The sequence below is a fragment of the Drosophila hydei genome, unplaced genomic scaffold, assembly GCF_003285905.1.
Source record: "Drosophila hydei strain 15085-1641.00,03,60 unplaced genomic scaffold, DhydRS2 tig00008114-arrow-pilon, whole genome shotgun sequence".
NCBI classification, from domain to species: domain Eukaryota; kingdom Metazoa; phylum Arthropoda; class Insecta; order Diptera; family Drosophilidae; genus Drosophila; species Drosophila hydei.
Window position 1 is genome coordinate 2862521 of NW_022045827.1, and position 19878 is coordinate 2882398.

General features: G+C 37.8%; 4 protein-coding genes across 6 annotated transcripts; 3 read left to right on the plus strand and 1 right to left on the minus strand.

Annotated features, from left to right (window-relative positions):
* Window positions 1–720: 720 nt before the first annotated feature.
* Window positions 721–1569, plus strand: LOC111599153 (adult cuticle protein 1-like). Its single transcript, XM_023314724.2, has 2 exons — window positions 721–815; window positions 878–1569. Exons 1-2 carry the CDS (start codon window positions 810–812, stop codon window positions 1304–1306), a joined length of 435 nt encoding a protein of 144 aa, XP_023170492.2. The 5' UTR covers window positions 721–809; the 3' UTR covers window positions 1307–1569.
* A 2580-nt stretch (window positions 1570–4149) lies between these two features.
* On the plus strand, window positions 4150–11187 carry LOC111599067 (sodium- and chloride-dependent glycine transporter 1). 3 transcript variants are annotated; one of them, XM_023314589.2, is made up of 12 exons: window positions 4150–4492; window positions 5871–5959; window positions 6072–6779; window positions 7640–7771; window positions 7844–8019; window positions 8450–8490; window positions 8552–8672; window positions 8732–9071; window positions 9139–9290; window positions 10227–10355; window positions 10415–10621; window positions 10682–11187. In XM_023314589.2, the coding sequence occupies exons 3-12, from the start codon at window positions 6383–6385 to the stop codon at window positions 10937–10939; spliced, it is 1953 nt and encodes a 650-aa protein (XP_023170357.2). In that variant the 5' UTR covers window positions 4150–4492; window positions 5871–5959; window positions 6072–6382; the 3' UTR covers window positions 10940–11187. The 3 variants fall into 3 exon arrangements, with proteins under 3 accessions (XP_023170357.2, XP_023170356.2, XP_023170358.2); XM_023314588.2 differs by having other exon boundaries at window positions 4150–4330; window positions 5871–6779; XM_023314590.2 differs by lacking the exon at window positions 5871–5959 and having other exon boundaries at window positions 4150–4330.
* A 1265-nt stretch (window positions 11188–12452) lies between these two features.
* LOC111599139 (sodium- and chloride-dependent glycine transporter 1) lies at window positions 12453–16434 on the plus strand. The gene is made up of 11 exons (XM_023314702.2): window positions 12453–12528; window positions 12710–12979; window positions 13972–14103; window positions 14164–14315; window positions 14383–14489; window positions 14544–14685; window positions 14740–15067; window positions 15248–15396; window positions 15606–15734; window positions 15813–16019; window positions 16084–16434. Exons 2-11 carry the CDS (start codon window positions 12817–12819, stop codon window positions 16363–16365), a joined length of 1791 nt encoding a protein of 596 aa, XP_023170470.2. The 5' UTR covers window positions 12453–12528; window positions 12710–12816; the 3' UTR covers window positions 16366–16434.
* Window positions 16427–19718, minus strand: LOC111599140 (sodium- and chloride-dependent glycine transporter 1). The gene is made up of 9 exons (XM_023314703.2): window positions 19351–19718; window positions 18253–18548; window positions 18149–18192; window positions 17960–18083; window positions 17566–17899; window positions 17359–17510; window positions 17082–17210; window positions 16828–17028; window positions 16427–16767 (listed from the first exon to the last, which is right to left on the minus strand). Exons 1-9 carry the CDS (start codon window positions 19526–19528, stop codon window positions 16456–16458), a joined length of 1770 nt encoding a protein of 589 aa, XP_023170471.1. The 5' UTR covers window positions 19529–19718; the 3' UTR covers window positions 16427–16455.
* Between the last annotated feature and the right edge of the window lie 160 nt (window positions 19719–19878).

The following is a 19878-nucleotide window of genomic DNA, read 5'->3' on the forward strand; positions in this document are numbered from 1 at the left end:
TTCAAATGCAATAGATTTGAAACTTACATAAGCCATATGTGCCTCTAGGCATATTGAATAATAATTTATAGTAAAGAAATGCAGATAGATAATAAAAATTAATAAATATATTTGGACACATTAAATTCTGTTTATCTGCTTTGCTCTATTTTATATTCATGATTCTGTTTTATAGGGTATTTTTGGTTTTAAAGCTGTTTGCTCTTTATTATTATAGAGATATTATCTGTGAACCTTTGGCTTGTATACTTGCTTGATATACTGCCATGCCCAAATCAGGATATGAAACGAACCATAATTGGACCACAAGCAAGTCACATTATATGCTAATGAAATACAACAACAATTAAGTAATTATAAATGAAAAAAAAAAATGAAAAAATTGTAATAAATAAATGCTGACGCGAGTGAAAATAGATTAACCGGAACTGCAGCTGAAAAGTGGGTTGGGTCTCGCTTGGCTGAAATGCACTTATGAACATGGCCAAGACCGTTTGGCTATGATCGATCAGACTCGATAGAGTCTCGAGTATTTAGTGTGAAACATGTGAACGCCTGCATGTGGCATGTCATTAGCTGTAATCACATGTATGCAAAAGATATATACTATATATTGTCGCTGAGTTGTCGTTGTCGTTGTCGTTGTTGTTGAACTCTCACTTGGCTGAACTTTTGCTGACCATTGTTACGGCTCTGGGGCTCGCAAGCTCGTTTGCTTGGCTATAAAACTGGCCACAGGTTCTGCCAATAGATCAGTTCAGAACAAGAGTTCAAGCCGAGCGCAACCAAGCAAAAAATCTATTAGCAAAATGAAAGTGAGTATTGGCAGGATCTTAATCCTTTCGAGGACTCGCCTGACATATTGTTTCACCTGCAGTTCGCCATCGCTGTCGTCGTCACCCTGGCCCTGTCCATGGGCGTTCAGTCTTCGGTGATTCCGTTGATCTCTCAGCTGGCTGGTCATGGTCTCTCCTATACGGCCGTCTCCAATCCCGTGCTGGCCGCTCCTTGGGCCGCACCTGCTGCCCACTGGCCCGCCGCTGTCTCCGTCGGCTCCTGGCCACCAGCAGGACCTGCTGTGATTTCTGCGCCTGGCCCAGTCGTCGCTGCTCATGGTGCCGCTGTGATTGCTGGTCCCGGTCCCGCTCTGCTGGCTGGCCATGCCCCTGCTGTGGTTGTTGGTCCCGTTGCCCACGAGGGTGTCTATACCGCTCAGACCCGTGGTGCCGTGCACACAGCTCCTCTGGCCGGACACATTCAGTCGGTCGCCTCGATCAATGCTGCTCCCGCTCCTGGCACCATCTAAGCGCTACTAGAGAATTAGAGAATACTTGCTAACGACCTGCCCGCGAAATTGCCTGGAACTTGTACTGGACTTGAATACGTTAATGATAAATGTTGTAAATATTTGTATGCTTATAAACAGGGTACTCGCACCAGCCATCTAAATTTTCCCTTTCGAACGCACTCGCAACTTTCTCTCGCTCTATTTATTCAAAAGTCATTTTCGTAACAAATACCATAAAACGACTTTCTTTCTAGACAATAAATCTATGTAAAAAAGTTTAAGTAATCGATTATTTTTATATATTTTTTTACGGTTTTTTATTTTTATTTAGAATGTTTTGAGACACCAAAATCCAAAAATGTGGAAGAATCTTGGAAGTGAGTTGAGTATTGAGCATATTAAAAAATTGATATCGATACTTATCGATGCTAAAAGCACTGAGGTATGCTGTATATAATATTGATATCGATGTTTATCGATTTTATATGAGAGTTTCATATATCAAGTTGATATCGACATTTATCGATTTGATAAGGGTACAAAAAGCATTGACATATGCTATATAAAGCAAAATTGAGAAGAATGCCGAAAGCATTAGATGTGCTGTATATAAAGTTGAACACGATACTTATCGATCTTATATGCAAGCCATATATAATGCCGATATCTATATTTATTCCATGGGGCTGCCAAAGGCAGTGAGATAATATCGATTTAAAAAAATGCCGAAAACTTTAGTTGATTTTATATAGCAAATATATTTGTCATACAATTCAAAGTTACTGAGGACAAAGCGACTACAAAAACATGGCCGTGGTTACAAGGTTTTGGCTTAAAGCGCTGAAGTTGAATGTTTTGTCATATGGAGGTGAATAGCTCTCATGGTACATATTTTATACAATTTGATTTGTTATTCACCCCAAGACTTAAAATCGATTTTTTTACATGTAGGCTTACTATTCAGAAATGTGTAAATAATATATATTTTCAATAGTACCTAGAAGTAATTAAATGATTAATATTACCTACAAAACTTGCTCAAGGTTTATAGAAAGCGATTGCAAGCAACTGAACTAGCGCAAAATTGATTGCATTTATGGGTTCGATTAGAGGTTCTAGTCTTGGTATTTGTATAGTCATTCAATTTAGTTAGTCAGCTGTTTTGGCCAAAGGTCTTGGACTCTAATTACGCGTTTAAACAGTTCTATTGCAATTATCTGAATTTAAAACTTATCTCATTTAGCAGTAAATGAAGTAATTTGAGAAGGCATAAAGCAAATTGTGATATCTATATGTAGAATCAAATAATTAATACTATTCAAGCTAAAGGTTGAATGAACTAGTCATTTACAATTTGTTGAAGATCAAGTAACGAGTGAGAAAGAGACAGAAGAGAGAAGTAGCAGTTGTCGGCTCTTCAGCTCTATAAATAAAATTTTCTCAGAAAATGCAGTATTTTCATATTCTTCCTACATACACATATCTACCTGTATCATATATATGAGTATATCCATGCTAAGAAAGCCCCGCAATTATAGCCAAGTTAACTGCCAAGTTCAAGCGCTTGCGTACAGTTTTATGTACATGGGCGTGTTGTTTATTTGCAGTACCCACTGTAACTGCATCAGCAGTGTCTAACACCCCAACAACTCTTCGCCCACTCCTTGCCCCCTTTCACTGTCCCCAAGCCCCTTGGCAGAACAAGTATTCACATTAAATTTGAACTGTTTGCTGCGAACACTCGACGCTCTTGTGAATGACGCGTGATTTGCCTGAAAGTAGATCCGCAGCTTGAATAGCTTATAAACATATATACACAATATATATATATATATATATATTTAATATATATATGTATACTGTCTGAGTGTACAAAGTTTCGCGTTTGTTTTCGCTGTTGTTTGCCGCATTTGGCTGCTGCTCAATGGCTGGGCTTGGGGCGGCGCGACGGAGGCGATTGAAAAATGCGCCACTGCATTGATTTATTGCACTGGCCCCCCGGCCAAGAGTCAATCGTGTTGTTGGCACAATCATCGAGTGTGGCAAATGCGATCGTCAGCAGCCACAAAACTGCATCTCACCTTATTGGGTAGAATGCCTGAAAATGGTTAGAAAATTTCCTACAGCCTTTTTGCTAGCTGAGTGATCTCCAGTTCAAATGTGGAATAAGCGAATGGGTTAATGCATTTTGTTGTTGGCTTACTGCACGTGGTAATAAGGCGTGAGCCACAGCTTGGCAGAGCTATGCATTGAACTGACTTTAAGTTACAAGATTTGTTTCTTCTCTGATCGCTTATTTACGTGACTTGCGTACGGGGCGTATACTTCCTTTATGTAAATGCATATTAAGTATACGTAGTAGTGGTTTTGGGAATTTTGTAATATTTGATTTTTAAGAGCATAGAACTTATTCTAATGTTAAACTTGAACACTATCTCAATTTTACATTTTTTAAAATTTATTTTTAAAGTATTTTTTATTTATTTCTGAAGAAAATAGTTAAACCTTAACCAAACACTTCTCTTCTTATATATATATATATATATATATATATTATATATAAATATTTATTGTATGAATTATACAGGGTATTGAAACATAACTCTTAACGCTCTTTCGTCGTAAATTCCCATCACACAGTCTCTGTGAGAGAGAGAAAAAAATCACATAAATGGCAAAAAGAAAGAAAGAAAGAAAAATAACAACATGCATCGATAGAAATAAGAGCAACCAGTGTTCGTGGCTGGTGAAATGACTCGGAGTTGGAATCGGATTCGGTATTTGGATTCGTTCGACGGCGACTCTCTGGCTGTTGGGCCAAATCGCGCTGACTCTGGGCCTGGTGTGGCCTGGCAAATCGGCTGGCCCGTTAGTCGTCGGCAAAGACGCGCTGGCAACGCTTGTCGCAAACGAAAGTCGGGAAACGGCGTCAATTGGGAACGTCAATCGATTTGGCAGATTCACGCTGCTGATGGACATGAACGGGGACGCGAACGGTTCGCGTACTTTGCAATCTGTCGCCGGCCAGCAAATGCAATAGCAGTAAAGTGCAGAGATTGTTGTTGTTGTTGTGGTTGTGTGTGAAAGTGTGATACTTGATTAGAGGCGATTGCATTGGACTGTGATAATATTAGCCGGGGGCCTATATTATGATAATCTTCACATTCTACGACTTGGCAAACAGCTTTTTGTGTGCTCTTGCTGGTGCGTGATGGTTCTTGATGCATAATATACTATATACCTTATTTTTATATACACTTGAGTACATATTTGCTCACATTCTTGGCCATTATTTCTTTGTTGTCTGCGCATTTGGGAAATTTCAGTGTTTCTTTTTCTTTTGTTTATTAAAGCAACAACATTTGCATTTGATTTAGCCAATTGGCACATGTTCAGCAATTGTGTTTGCGCAAATACAATTCACAGTTTGTTCAATAAAATTGAGCATTCAATCATTTCTATGCTAATTGACGTCATCGTGTGTGGCGCACCCCTGCCCTTCCTACTGTACTCCCTTAAGCACACATGCTTTATTGCCATTCAAAACAAAAAACAGCTGATATGTGAGCGAGTGAACGAGCGATCCGAAAACAACCACCAAAATAAAAACAAACAAAAACAAAAATATTTACTTGCGCTCTCTCCCTGCTTCTCTCTCTTTCATTCACTCTCTTTCTTATACATTCAATACGAAGCAGCACTTCATATTACGCTCTCCCACTCTCGCCCACATTAGACTGCGTACGCTGCTCATTTGCCTGCTATTTGTTGTTACAAAATTAACTTGTTGAAAAAGGCATTTCAGCTGAGCGTAACGTGCGCTGACTTGACGCTATCCATTTCATTCGGTCGCATAGCGAATTTCGTGTGCGAGCAGCGAATGTCAAGTGTGTAGAGCGCAAACAAGAGAAAAAGGGAGAGTGCCGCTGAAAATCACTGCTATAATCAGCTGGCGCTCTGCCCGCTGGCGTCCATTGCCCCCGAGATTGCCATCCGATTATTTCAAAAACGCGCTATTTGTATTGTTTCTAAATTGATTTGCAGTTTTTTCCGTTTTTCCTTTTGAAAAGATTTTTCATTCTTTGTTGCTACAAACAATGTAGAATGATTGAGATTCCATAGTATATTTACGTTTATTGTGTACATTTACGTACATATATAAGACTCTGCATGTATGTGTGTGTGCATTAAAGCTGCGTAGCTGCGTTTTTGTCACTATTACTCATACATACACGCATACATTGCCATGCATACACTCATACATTGTTGGGGAAATACTGAAAGCGAATGCAACAATAAAAGTTCTAGCAATGTCATTGCACAGTGGTCGAAACATCATTTTGAATTGATTGCGAAATATAATTATTTATTGTTCTTATTAAAAAGTTTTTCGTTTTTAAATTTCAAGATTTATTCAAATTGCGTATTAAATAACGTTATCTTTGCAACTCGTATTTCACAGCTCGCTGTGTATCAATGGACTTTAGCACACTGTGTTCATTGTATACGCACACTTGCACACATACAGACTCATATGTTTATATTTAATTAAATCCATTTTTTTTTCGTTCGAATTATTTAGCTTGACTTAGTGGCGGCAGGAGGAACCGCAACTACAAATCGCATCATTTGCCTTCGAGCATCGCAGTCGTTTGGGTGTTCACAGTGCTGGTAAATTGCGCGAGAGATTATAGCAAGGGGGAGCTGGCGAAACAATAAACGCGCTTCATTTAATTAGCTGGCAAATGCGACGGCCGTAAACTCTTTTAAAATTACTTTTCAGAAACTTCGAAATATTCTCATCGGAGAATTTATGAGCCGGGCAGAGTACGAATTTCTGCTGACCCAAAAGCCGTTAAGTGGGTCACTAGGTGCCGAGTAAAAAAAAGTGTCTTTGCAGTAACGAAACGAAATGAACTTGAAACATAAAAAACATTAAGTTACGTGCGCGCAAGAACCAAGTGCAGTTAAATCGTTTTCTCTAGTGCACTTCAGATAAAATAGACCAGCCAAACAATCCAAATTGCCAATCGCCAATTGACAATTGCCAATGACGTAGCCGCTGCCAAGGTGCCTGATTAGCTCGCGAGCAGCATGAAGGGCATTTGCGGCGATGCCATGCAGCAGCTGAACCACTGCATGCTGCTGGCCGATTGTGACAATGCAACCGCTGAGAATGAAAATCCAAATGCAAATCTGACTACAACTCCGAATGCCAGTGGCAACGGTCATGGAACTGGGTTTGGGAATGGGCATGGCAATGGTAGAGGCACATCGCCGACGCGTCGCGTTTTTCGCGCCCGCCAAGTGCACAGTCTGGCCATACGGAATACCAGCTCCTATGATACCATGGAGCGACCCTTTCGACCCGACAATCTGCGCGGTCGCTGGGCCAAGTCGGCAGATTTCTACTTTGCCAGCTCAAGTTACGCCTTCAGTACAATGGTATTCTCGGATGCCCCAGTCTGGGGTCTCTACTTCGGCGGTTGGAGTAAGTAAAGATCTCACTCTTTCAGTTCTGAATAATAGTTTAATTAGTCCATTATTTAGCTGACCTTCACGTCTCTGCTGTCGGTTTAATGACAGCTTCTGTTCATTATATTCTTATCAACGGAATTCAATTAAATTTACGATGAGGTTATCAGTAGAAACCATGCATTAAAATAAACAAATAATTTAATTAATAATTTTTCGCGCATTATTTTAAATATAATCTGTTAGTTTGTATTTAAAATGGTCCATTATTGAAACGGATTGAAAATATTATTTATTTATTATTAAAGTTTCAGCTTTTGAAATCATCATTAAGTCGTTAAAGCTTATTAGATAAATGGATAAACATTTGTTTTATTGAGTAATTTAATTCAATTTGATGCGAATGCCCATAAATAATACAACAAAAGTTTTATGTGCAGTTTAGCAGTTCATAAATTAAATTTAGTGCCAGAATTTACATTTACTATTAGTACTTAAGTCCAAAGGAAAATTATGACTCTGTCTCTCGTGAGCAAATTCGTTAAAAATAGTTTGAACAACATGACGTATTTGTGATTGTGTTTGTGCTAAGATTCTTTCTATTTGAATGGCTGCAATTTATATATAGTAAATAAATTAGTTAAAATTATAATTGTAACCATTGTAAGCCGTTCGAAAACAGATTTTCGCTGTGTGCAACAGGGCGTATGAGTAACAACATTATTGAAGTCTGTTTTTATCTACGACTTTTGTCGTGCGCCTTCCTCAATGACTCATCTTTGTTTACTTTTAATTGGAATTTGCTTTCTATATAATAAGTATTAGTATTAGTGATATTCCCTCAGTCTAACTATATTGTTTTTCTATATCTTTCAGAATACTATCTAAGCGCCTATCTGCTGTCAGTTTGTTTTTATTCACTGCCCATATTTCTTATACAAACTTTTTTGGGACAGTTCTCCACATCGGGCGCCATTTCGGCGTTTCGAGTCTCGCCCATATTCAAGGGTAGGTAGCATAGCTCAGAAAGGCTTTGTTTCTTTTATATATATGTTCGACTTATTATGCATCTAACTTCAGGCATTGGTTATTCCATTTTATTGCTTAATCTGGGCACACTTACTTACTATAGTATCAATGCGGCTGTGCCATTCATCTATGCCGTCAATTCGCTGCGCAAAGTTTTGCCTTGGATGAGCTGCAATAATACGTGGAACACGCCCGAGTGCTCCACGCACAGGGAATATAATGAGGATGTAAGTGATCATAGCTGATAAGTTGCGGTTGGAATTGCTTAGCTAAACTAACGATAGATGAGCGATTGAGCAAATAAAATGAAATATTTTCTCTGATCCAAGTATTTGTATTTTATAAATATATTTGTATTATAATAAATATATTGCTTAACATTGTAAATGTTAATGTAGACATACTTTTATAATGAATTCAGCTTAACGGAAAATTTGTTGAAGTCAAATTATTGTTTTCAGTTTCCGATCGATTCAAGTATAATATTACTTCTCTATCGTATATGATTGAAGAGGTATATCCCCAGCTTTAGTTAAGTGAAACTTAAGTTCGCAAGATGATTTTAAATGTATATAAAAAACCCTAAATGATCAAAATCGGGTAACATTTATTTATAATAAATATAACTAATCATATATAAATACTATATATTCACAGGCGCTTGATCAAAAGCCACATGCGATTGTGGAATTCTTTCAGTAAGTTCTCTAATTTTAAGTATTTACTTCAGATTACATGTATTATATATTTAATTTGCAGCTCTGTGATAGGCTCGATTACATCAGATTCCAGTTCTTGGACCATATCCTGGCCTATGCTGCTAGCCATTATGGGCATCTGGTGTGTTGTGCTCGCGCTGCTGCTGAGCAACGTCTCTTTGGTAGTGGCAGAAAAGTTAATTTCTTATAGCCAATGCTGATCCTAAATCCTAACTTGCAGATAGGCAAAGCACTGCGCTGTGGTGGGGTTCTAATGTTCTCCTTCTTTGTGGCTGTTTTCGGTTATCTGGTATTCCACGAGCAGGTTAACTGGCAGTCATTCCTGGAGTATCTGCACCCGACTGTACCCAGCTGGGGGGCCATCCAGTCAGCAATAGGCACGGCTATACTGCAAGCGAGCATGGTGCTGGGTCCTGGCTGGGGCAGCATCATAACGCTCGGCAGTTACAATAGCTTTCGCAGCGATTCCGAACGACTCAGCATTTGGGTGTGTATCACCCATGTGCTCATCACGATGATGGCCTTGGTCTGCGGTCATGTGGCCAACGATCACTTTGAATGTGAGCTCGAGTCTATTGAAAATTGTAGTATAAGTATATTATATCTTCTTTTATATATCTCTTCTAGTGCATGTGGCCATGTGGCATGTGGAAAAAAAGCATACGATACAGTTCCTTTACTTGGCTCATGCGTATCTCCTTGGAAGCTTTACAACAGTGCCGCGACTTTGGTCTTTCCTTTTCTTTGCTCTCATCTTTCTAGCTGAACTGAGTGCACTGGTAATATATCTAGAGCGAGAGATAGCGAGAGCGAGAGCGAGAGCGAGAGCGAGAGCGAGAGCGAGAGCGAGAGCGAGAGCGAGAGCGAGAGCGAGAGCGAGAGCGAGAGCGAGAGCGAGAGCGAGAGCGAGAGCGAGAGCGAGAGCGAGAGCGAGAGCGAGAGCGAGATCTATATCTATATCTATATCTATATCTATATCTATATCTATATCTATATCTATATCTATATCTATATCTATATCTATATCTATATCTATTCTATATCTATATCTATATCTATATCTATATCTATATCTATATCATATCTATATCTATATCTATATCTATATCTATATCTATATCTATATCTATATCTATATCTATATCTATATCTATATCTATATCTATATCTATATCTATATCTATATCTATATCTATATCTATATCTATATCTATATCTATATCTATAGCTATATCTATATCTATATCTATATCTATATCTATATCTATATCTATATCTATATCTATATCTATATCTATATCTATATCTATATCTATATCTATATCTATATCTATATCTATATCTATATCTATATCTATATCTATATCTATATCTATATCTATATCTATATCTATATCTATATCTATATCTATATCTATATCTATATCTATATCTATATCTATATCTAGAGCGAGAGCGAGAGCGAGAGCGAGAGCGAGAGCGAGAGCGAGAGCGAGAGCGAGAGCGAGAGCGAGAGCGAGAGCGAGAGCGAGAGCGATAGCGAGAGCGAGAGCGAGAGCGAGAGCGAGAGCGAGAGCGATAGCGAGAGCGATATCGATAGAGCGATAGCGATATCTATATCTATATCTATATCTATATCTATATCTATATCTATATCTATATCTATATCTATATCTATATCCATATCCATATCTATATCTATATCTATCTTACAGATCATCCAAATGATGTCTGTTTTAACTGCCATCTTCGATGAGTTCGAGCAGCTACGACCCAGAAAGAGATCCATTACGATTCTCCTGGTGCTTTGCCTGATGCTCATATCCATCTATTTCTGTACCCGCGTAAGTTTAAGACTACTTTCTGAAAGCATACAGTTCTTATCAATATCTCTCTCATATAGTTGGGCTTCAGTCAAGTTAGCGCCTTGTCCTACATGTCGCTGTTTACGCAGATTATTATCTCGGCTCTGTTAATCGTAATGGCTACTTGGATCTATGGACGCGTGCGTTTCCAATGTGATCTGCAATTCATGCTGGGCAAAACGATCTCAAATTTTAAAATCACTTGCATACGCTTTGTGGTGCCCGTATTCCTCGGAGTCGCCTTGGTATGCTCTGGAGACATTTTGTATAATTTGCAATTGAAATGCAGTTTTGGGTATTTTCAGTGGCAGACTATCTATATGATGTCAGCGAACGGTGTCGAGGACACCTTGATTTGGATCAGTCAGAGTCTGATCTATCTGGTTGCCCTGGGCTATATGGTCTATCGACTCTGCCAGACCAATGGCAACTGGCGCAAACGGATGAGGCAATGTTTTTCGCCCCACGATTGGCATCCGGTGAATGCGGACAATCGTCGCTTCTATGAGGAAATCATGGGCACCTCCGAAATGCTTGTCATTGATAACGGCAATACCGCCTAGAAACTGCATAGTGCCTAATAACTTACTCATTTTTTGATACTGTACTTAAGCGATGGACCTCCAACTCAGGTCGAACTGAACTCAATCGTGTGCATTGAACAGCTGAAATACTTTAGACGAGCGCAAGTTATTTCTTTTTTATTGAATGTACTGATATTTTCCAAATCTAGTTATAGAGAACAATAAACTGGTGATATTTGTAGTTGCATATATATACACATACATATATCTGTATGAATAAAACAGCAAAGAGCTTTTAAACAATTTTAAATTAAAGTTATATTATTTTCGAATTCAATTTGATGAATGTTTTAAATGTTTTAAATATATATATATATATATATAATTAGGTTAATAGATCTCCATGAACTAGTAGCTTGTTGGAACTGCTTTGCTTCAATATTGTTTGATCGACCAGCTTCGCGCTGGAACTAGTTCGGTTCAATTGCTATGCATCCTTGATAATAATAATCCTGAACTCACACTTCAGCTCTCAAATTGTATTCAGTTCTTTATTAGAAGTTAAAGTTCCTTGTTGGAACTAGTTCAGTTCAATTGGCTTACAATCTAATAATAGTCCAGGACTCTTATAAAAAATCTAAAACTTTAAGTTCATTACTACAAGTTTAAGTTCCGTGCTGGAACTAGTTCGGTTCAATTGGCTTGCACTGTTGATAATAATAGTTTACACATTCTTAGGTCAATAGTAATTTAAAAGTGTATTACATATTGTGTTGAATGAAAGCCTTCAGAACAGCTTGCCTGGGGTATCAAATCGTCGTTATTTCAGAGCTCAACTTGTCTTTATGTAATTTGTTTGTGTTGCTTGCATACTTTTTGGCATTGCAGAAATATGTATGCTTGGAATGCATTCAATAAATTGATATATGTATGTGCATGTATTACATATATATACATATTTCTATGTATATTCAATGCGATTGTTTCGCCAGATTAGTAATAAGTGAAGCACATGATCGGCTTTACAGGAAAAAAATGGAAATAAAAAACAAAAATGGAGAAGAGACGGCTGTTGCCTTTTTACACTGCAATTAAAGATGAGTTCGAAAATAAACAAATCAAAATTTGGAGTATGTTTACTTTTTTGTTTTTGTTGCGTTTGTTTATTGTTTAAAATCCAAATTTTCAGTTTGAGCAAAAAGTTTCAATTGGAACAATTTTGTATTTCTTTGCTGAAATTCACGTAAAGCGTACACAGAATATATGTTTATGCGTGCATATATACATTATATATATGGAAATCTGTACGTATTCCTAATAAGTGCAATGTCATGCGCTGCGGTCGCCGCGATGTGTTTTCAATACAAATATCAAATGTTTTACTCTGCCCATTTTCATTTCTCTCAATGTATATGTTACGTGTCAGCTGCTGCTGAGAACTTGGCAAACTGTTGCTGTATTTATACATAGACAGCGACCAGCGTTGATAATGAAAAATGAAAAAAAAAAAACAACAAAATAGAAAAAAAAATATCTATCCAATGCATGGATGGATGCTACGGATGCTCTCGCAGGCCTCGCACTCAGTCTGCCGGCATCGTTTCTTCTAATTAGAACGTCAATTTAAAGTAAGCGGGCGCGCGAAAAACCAAAAACAAAAAAACATAATAAAAGAATAAATAACAACAAAATAGACAAAATTAATTCAAATTCGCAGCGACATTGCGTCGTGGGCTAATCGCATTTCGCTTAAAGATTAATTTTGTTTTCTTTTCGCTCTCTAATTGTTTTCTATTTACCATTATATAGTTGAGATGCATCGGAGGCTGTGATTCAATTTCTATATATAAAGCAAATATTTGTGCATAAGTATATATATATATATATATTCGACAATAACTACTATCAGCTGTAAAATGGTGTACGAAACCTCCTACGAGAGCGGCCGCAAGCCATTCAAACCCGACCTAAGTCGTGGCAAATGGGAAAAGCCAACGGATTTCATTTACGCCTGCTTTGGATTGGCACTCAAATTGGATATATTTGTTATTTCGTATTGGTTTTATTTCGACATGGGCTGTAAGTATGTGTCAGTTTTCAATAAAATGAAAAATGCAATTGAAATTGTTGAGACTGATAAGCTTATCAATGCGGCATGCCATAGGTGAGATCAAGAAATTCGATGTACATAATCCGAGGAATGTTATAATTTGTTTATATTTATTCAACTCTGTAATTAAGGTCGTGCAGTTATTGATAATTACTAATTAATAGAAGCAAGCTTGAGCAGGCTTAGGGAAACTTTCGTTCTAATCTATAGCAAACTTTACTATCGGCCTTCCAGCTCTTTTTAAGCTATAATCAGTTGAGAATTATATGGCCAAAGTCTTGAGTGAAGATTCAAGGCTATATTTAGAATCAGTTGGGATAAAGTAGAGGCTAATTGAAAATTTATGCATATGTAAATTGCGTCTGTAAGCAAATGTGTGATATATAGGCTAAGTTAAAAAAAATATTTCAAATGCCTCAAAATCTAACCAATGCCTATGCCTATGCCATTTGATATCTATAGTATGCATATTATTCAATTTAAGGGGCGTTGAAAGCAAAAACAATAACAATAGTTTACTTCGCACTTATTTAAAAATAACAAAAATAATATTTTAGTTTACATATATAGTTTAGATGAAATGTGCATATGTTATTTTTGGCCTTGGCCGAATAAATATTTCCAAGGAAAAGAAATTTGATAGCTGATAAATTATGAAAATTTATAGATGCGCTATTTTATATATATGGGTATATACTATGTATATGATATACACACATACGTTTGATCTGCATCAAATTAAGTGTTTTTTTTTGTTTCTATTGATAAGTCTCAGACTGCTCAGTTTCTATAGTATAAACTTAAATAAACTTAATTCTATTTATTTTTTTTTAAATATTTAATTAGGAAAGCTAGTATTTTGTTTTGGTCCAATCTGAAAGCATTATCCAATTAGATCAAACACCTAATATTTCCATTATATTTCACAAATAGTCATTCATATTTCTCCTATTTATTTTAGTGTTTGGCATATTACCTTACTATATCTATATGGCTCTATATCTGGTGCCCATTATGGTCATACACTCCTTTATGGGTCAATTCTCCAGCAGCGGTTTCATCTCTGCCTTTCGTGTTTCGCCCTTTTTCAAAGGTAATATAAGCATATCCTTCAGTTCGATTGTTTTAGACATTTAGACATTTATTTCTCTAGGCATTGGCTATATGAGTCTGGCACTAAGTCTGGCGAGTCTGTTGTATTATAGCATCTTTGCTATAGTCCCATTGATATTCATAGTGCATTCCCTGCGTCCTGCTTTACCTTGGAGCTGTGAGAATTTTGTGCCGGACAACAATATCACAACTGTAAATGAGAAAACATTTAATAGCTTTATCGCAGTCTAAGTCTTAACAATTTTTATTTCGCCTTAAGATCTGTAATATGACGGAAAAAGCTGTGGATACACTTTTATCCATTGATAATGAAACGGAATTATATTCATTTACTATGATACATGTGCCATCCACGATTTTCTTTCAGTAAGTCTTAGAAAAGCTCTCCCAGCTCACATTAATATTAATCATATCCAACAGACATCACTATGAGGCATACAAAGAAACTCAATCATATTATATTTCCCCAAGTAATGATTTGTCCTGGCACATCGTGGGCTACTCAGTTGCCATTTGGGCCATAATAACTTTAATTTTCTACAAATTTTCCGAAACTGCGAAGGTAAATATTATATAGTTTATCTCTGGGCACTTACATGACTTTTTGACTTCTCAGTTCGGTAAATTGATTCGCTATATGGTTGTCTCCACTTTGGTGCTACTGGTGATATGTATTATACGCTTTTTATTTCTACCCGGCGCCTTGGATGGTCTCACTCACTATACAAAGCCTCATGCGCAACACATGTTCGAAGGAGGCCTTTGCATGACAGTTATAGTACTACAAGCCTTTGGCTCTGGCTGGGGCACCATCGTAGCTTTGTCTAGCCACAACAACTTCAAGACGAACATCATGAACTACAGTTGGATCATTGCCTTCGGTCAGACACTCGTGTATATACTGTTTGGCATGGTAAACTTTATGCTCAAACATTATTTTCAAAGTGAGTGTCAAATATGATGTGAATTAGTATTAGTATTAGTATTAGTATTAGTATTAGCATTAGCATTAGCATTAGCATTAGCATTAGCATTAGTATTAGTATTAGTATTGTATTAGTTTCAGCATTTGTATAACAATTACCAACTGCTGTTTAATAATTCTCCATTTTACATGTTATTAGCACTTCATTCCGATAATTTCAATACATTTGTGGAGGGGAAATGGGCATTGTACTTATCAACCGCTAGTGTTCTGTCCACAATGGAGTTGCCTAATCTTTGGACTATCATGTACTACACCATGTTGCTGCTGGGCTCATTAATTGTGATGGTATGTAATTATTTGCTGAACGAACTAAAAGTGAGAATTCAGACAAATCGCACTGATTTTACTGACAAATTTATTTGCGCCCATTTGATGATTTGACTAGTCGGAGAGAGTTCATAACTAGAGCCTCGTTATCTGTTATCTGATTTTTGACTACACTGTTTTTGTTTTACTTTTTGTTTTACTAATATAATTTTGTTCTCCCCCTATAGATCACGCAACTTTTTTCTGTATTTACGAGCCTTTTCGACGAATTTGAGCTGCTGCGACACCGTAAACAGGAAGTTATCTTTGGTACATTGGGCGTGCTGTCCATCGTATCGCTATTGTTTTGCACTAATGTAAGTATACAAGTTTTACGTGCGAATTTAATTCTAATATATATTTATTCATTGCTACCACGCCGTACTCCTTGTTAGAATGCCGTTGAGTACTTTTCGGCATTGTCCTTGGACGCAATCATGACTCACAGCCTCATGCATTTGATTCTGCTGCTGGCTATACTTTGGGTCTATGGACGCCAGCGCTTCCAGCGTGACATCGAGTTTATGCTGGGACAGCCATTTGCCTCATGGAAGATATTCATATTGCGCTTTATAGCTCCGCTGTTCTTACTGATTTCCTTGGTTAGTAACTGAATATTATTTAAAGCAGATCGTTACGATAATGATTATGATGATTTGCTTTTAGCTCGTAGGTATATTTATTTCATCATTTGAGCATGCATTTAGCTCAGACGTTATGGTAATTATTAGTCTGGCTGTGGTGTTGCTATCAGTTCTCTGCATTCCCGGCTACGGTGTCCTAATAATGTGCCAGAATACGGGCAGGTTTTGTAATCGGTTTCGACGCGCCTGTCGACCCAACGATTGGTATCCCACTGAAATGGAGGATCGCCAGCAATATGAGGAGGTTGTGGGCAATGCTGATATAACACATCAGCTCTATGAGGTAACCGAGGAAGTGAATTGATCAGCCGAAAAACTGATTGCATTTGTGAATATTATTTCCAATTTAATAAAAAGACGTTTGATTTTTGATACTGTTACAAAAGGAAATTGTTTACTTCGGGACCATTGAGGAATCTGCCTCCGAATCAGACATGAAGTTGGCGGGATTTCGTTGCCTTTTAAAGACTTCGTATTCTGCACGATCCTGTGGATCGGCTGGGGTCCAATCCAGTGGCCTCAATCGCCTTCGCAGGCTTTGGTTCAAAGTCTTCCGCTTTCGAATCATTATATAGAATATGTACAGCGGTATCCAAATTATCGAGGATACGAAACTAAGCCAGCCCAGAGCAATGGCCCACTTTGGATAGCTAATTCCATTGTATGTGATTTCTCTCAGAAATAATATACTGGTCAACAAAATAAACTGGTAATATGGAAATATGTGAAATTATTGTGTTCAATTAAGCAATAAACGAGCTCTTACGATTAGCACAATTGGCGTGACATATGTCCAAGTAATTTTCCAAAAGAGACTCGGCCGCTTGCCCAACATAAACTCCATGTCTGTTAAGAAATTGTCCGTGCCATAGATATACATAATCATGATAATCTCCACCAAGCATATAACAATAATTGATAAAGCCGACGAGTACCAATCGAATAATTGTAATATATACATGCCACCCTATAAGTAATAGTTGGGGCTTATCCCTAGATCAATGTCCACTAAGTACTTACGTTGGTGCACATTATGGACGAACATCCGAAGAAAAAGACACACAGGAGTATCGTCACTACCAACGGGTATTTGCGCAGGGCGTTGACTTCATCCAAGATCGATGACGAGATGGCCTCCAGCTGAACAAACTAAAGTAAAAGTCAAAGAGCTTATATTAGATAACAGATTTTAGTTTTGTCTACCAAGTGGATATTTTAAGCCCTGAACCTACTAAAGCTGCTCGTGCGACTGCAAATCTTTAATATATCTCATGCACGCATCATGCTGCATACTTACCACACTGTCAATGCCTAAGAGGAAGAGCATTATGAAAAACAGAACTGCCCATATTTGAGGCAGGGGCATCTTTGCAATTGCTTCGGGATATGTGACAAACGCCAGGCCAGCACCAGATGTGGCGACTGTTGCCACAGATTTACCCGACATATCTGAGAAGAAGCATCCATTAGTAATTGAGCGGTGGCAATCATATGGCGTACCCACTGGATAAAAAGCCCAACACGGAAAATACCACAACGCCAGCGTATATGCTCGTAAATACATTGACTGACACAACCAAAATTGAATCGAATTTAGCATTGTTGTGAAACCGATTAAAGCTTGCCATATTGATAATGCCGCCCCAACCAGGCCCAAGGCCAAAGAACATTTGTATAGCTGCATCTGACCAGACTCTAAAGTCGAGCAGCCGATGCCATTCCGGATAGAAGAAGAACTTGATGCCACTTGCTGCTCCGGGCAAGGTTACGCCACGAACAAAAAGTACTGTTAGCAGTACATAAGGAAACGGTGCAGTAAAGTAAGCCACCTTGCCAACCTGTTAATTTCAGCATTATTGCATGTATTTAGTGTTATCGATAAATTATCGAAATCATACCGATTTTATGCCTCGCACCACACACAAAAATATAATGATCCATGTAATCAATAAGGAGAGTAACTGCTCCCACACAATGGTACCAAGCTCAGCAATGCCACTCGAGATACGCAATACCTCAAGACTAAAATCGAGATGAAAATGAAAATGAATATACCCCATATATAGATAATCCCCATTTTGACTTACTGAAAGAACTCATCAGCGGGTGTAACGCTTTTATCACCGATCATCTATATAGAAAGCAAAAGATCAATAATAAAACAATCTTTTTTCAGTATATTCGTTCTTACGTCCTCAATCTTTGTGCAGTTCTGCGAGTTCCACGAATGATCACACCTTACCCAAGGCACGGTCTTCCAACAGCTGTAATACAGCATGCGCACCGGATATGATATGATGACAGAATAATAGCAGAGACAATACATGTTAACAATCATCATACAAATGCCAGTGCCCTTTAGTAACGGCACCAATCGAAAGATGCTCGTACAGCCGGTGCTTGAGAATTGGCCAATCAGCACTTCCATATAAAATAGTGGAATCCCGCAAAGAATAACCATTAGAAGGTATGGTACGAGAAATGCACCTGGAATAAACAGTTATTTATAAGATAAACTGGGCTTGACCTTGCGCTCTTTTCACTTTAATTCAATTAAAAATTTAACAAATAAGTAGAAAATATGAAAAAAAATGACAAAAATGTTAGATCCTTCGAGCCGGATTTGAACCAGCGACCTATGGATTTCAACATATCTCGTTTTTTATCGATTCCACAAACTGATGGTAATAAGAGCAAGATTGCAACATCTAGGCCATAGGTTGGTATTGTTTCGGTCTAGAAGCCAGCCTTGTTCTATACATCAACATCAACCTCGAAAACTCTACAGTCCATCGCTCTACCAACTGAGCTATCGAAGGCCTTGGCTGGCCGCCTCCAAAGTATCAACAAAAGCCACATCAGCTTTCACTCGAAAGCTACAGCAATTGCTGTGAGCTTAATATAGACACTGCACTCGCTGTACACAGTGCACACCAGCACAAAATGTGCTGTGTTTGTGTGCGTGACGTCAAAGCATGCGCTATTTATAGCTTAAGCAGAGACGCAGAGACACAGAGCGAGAGGCACAATTGAGTGAATTGAGCAATAAAAACTCATTGAAACGTTCACTCATCAATTGCTGGAGAGTCGAGTAAATAGCGACTAGAAGATACCCTTTACGCTATTTTATTTAAGCTATATTGCTGTATTTCTCAGCAAGGAATGTGAAAATATATCAGCTGAAAGCCTTGCAAAAGACAGTATGTTATGTAATAGAGAATAAGTCACTTACTACTTATTCATATGCTAGTGCATTTGCACCAATGTAGGATATATGCTGGATACTTACCTCCGCCGCTGCGGTAACAGAGGTAGGGAAAGCGCCAAACATTGCCAATGCCAATGGCATAGCCAATGAGAGTGAGTACAAACTCTGTTTTTGATTTCCAAAAGCCGCGTTTCGCATCGCGATTGATTCTTTTCTGTTTTCTTGATTTCCGGGTCTTCGAGGCTTCCGTACGTTTCATTCCACGAATAAACTTTTAATTTGCAATTAACGTTTTGAACATGATTTTTGTATAAGACCTAAGAACACTTTGGTCTTTCACGGTATTATCTCTGAAACTAGTCAAGAAATATAAAAAAAAAAAAGGAATATTTTGTAACAATTCAAATTAATGTCAGTTCAGCCTATACTCTAGACATGTTGACGATCAAGTTTTGTTAGATATGTATAAAACAATTTGACATTAAAGGATTCGTTTCCTAATCTTTACACTATATACATGACTTTTGAATGCTTGGTTCCAACCTCTTTCTGTGCCATAAACATCCCTAATAGTTACTACGCTTTCTGATTATATATAATAAAAAGACT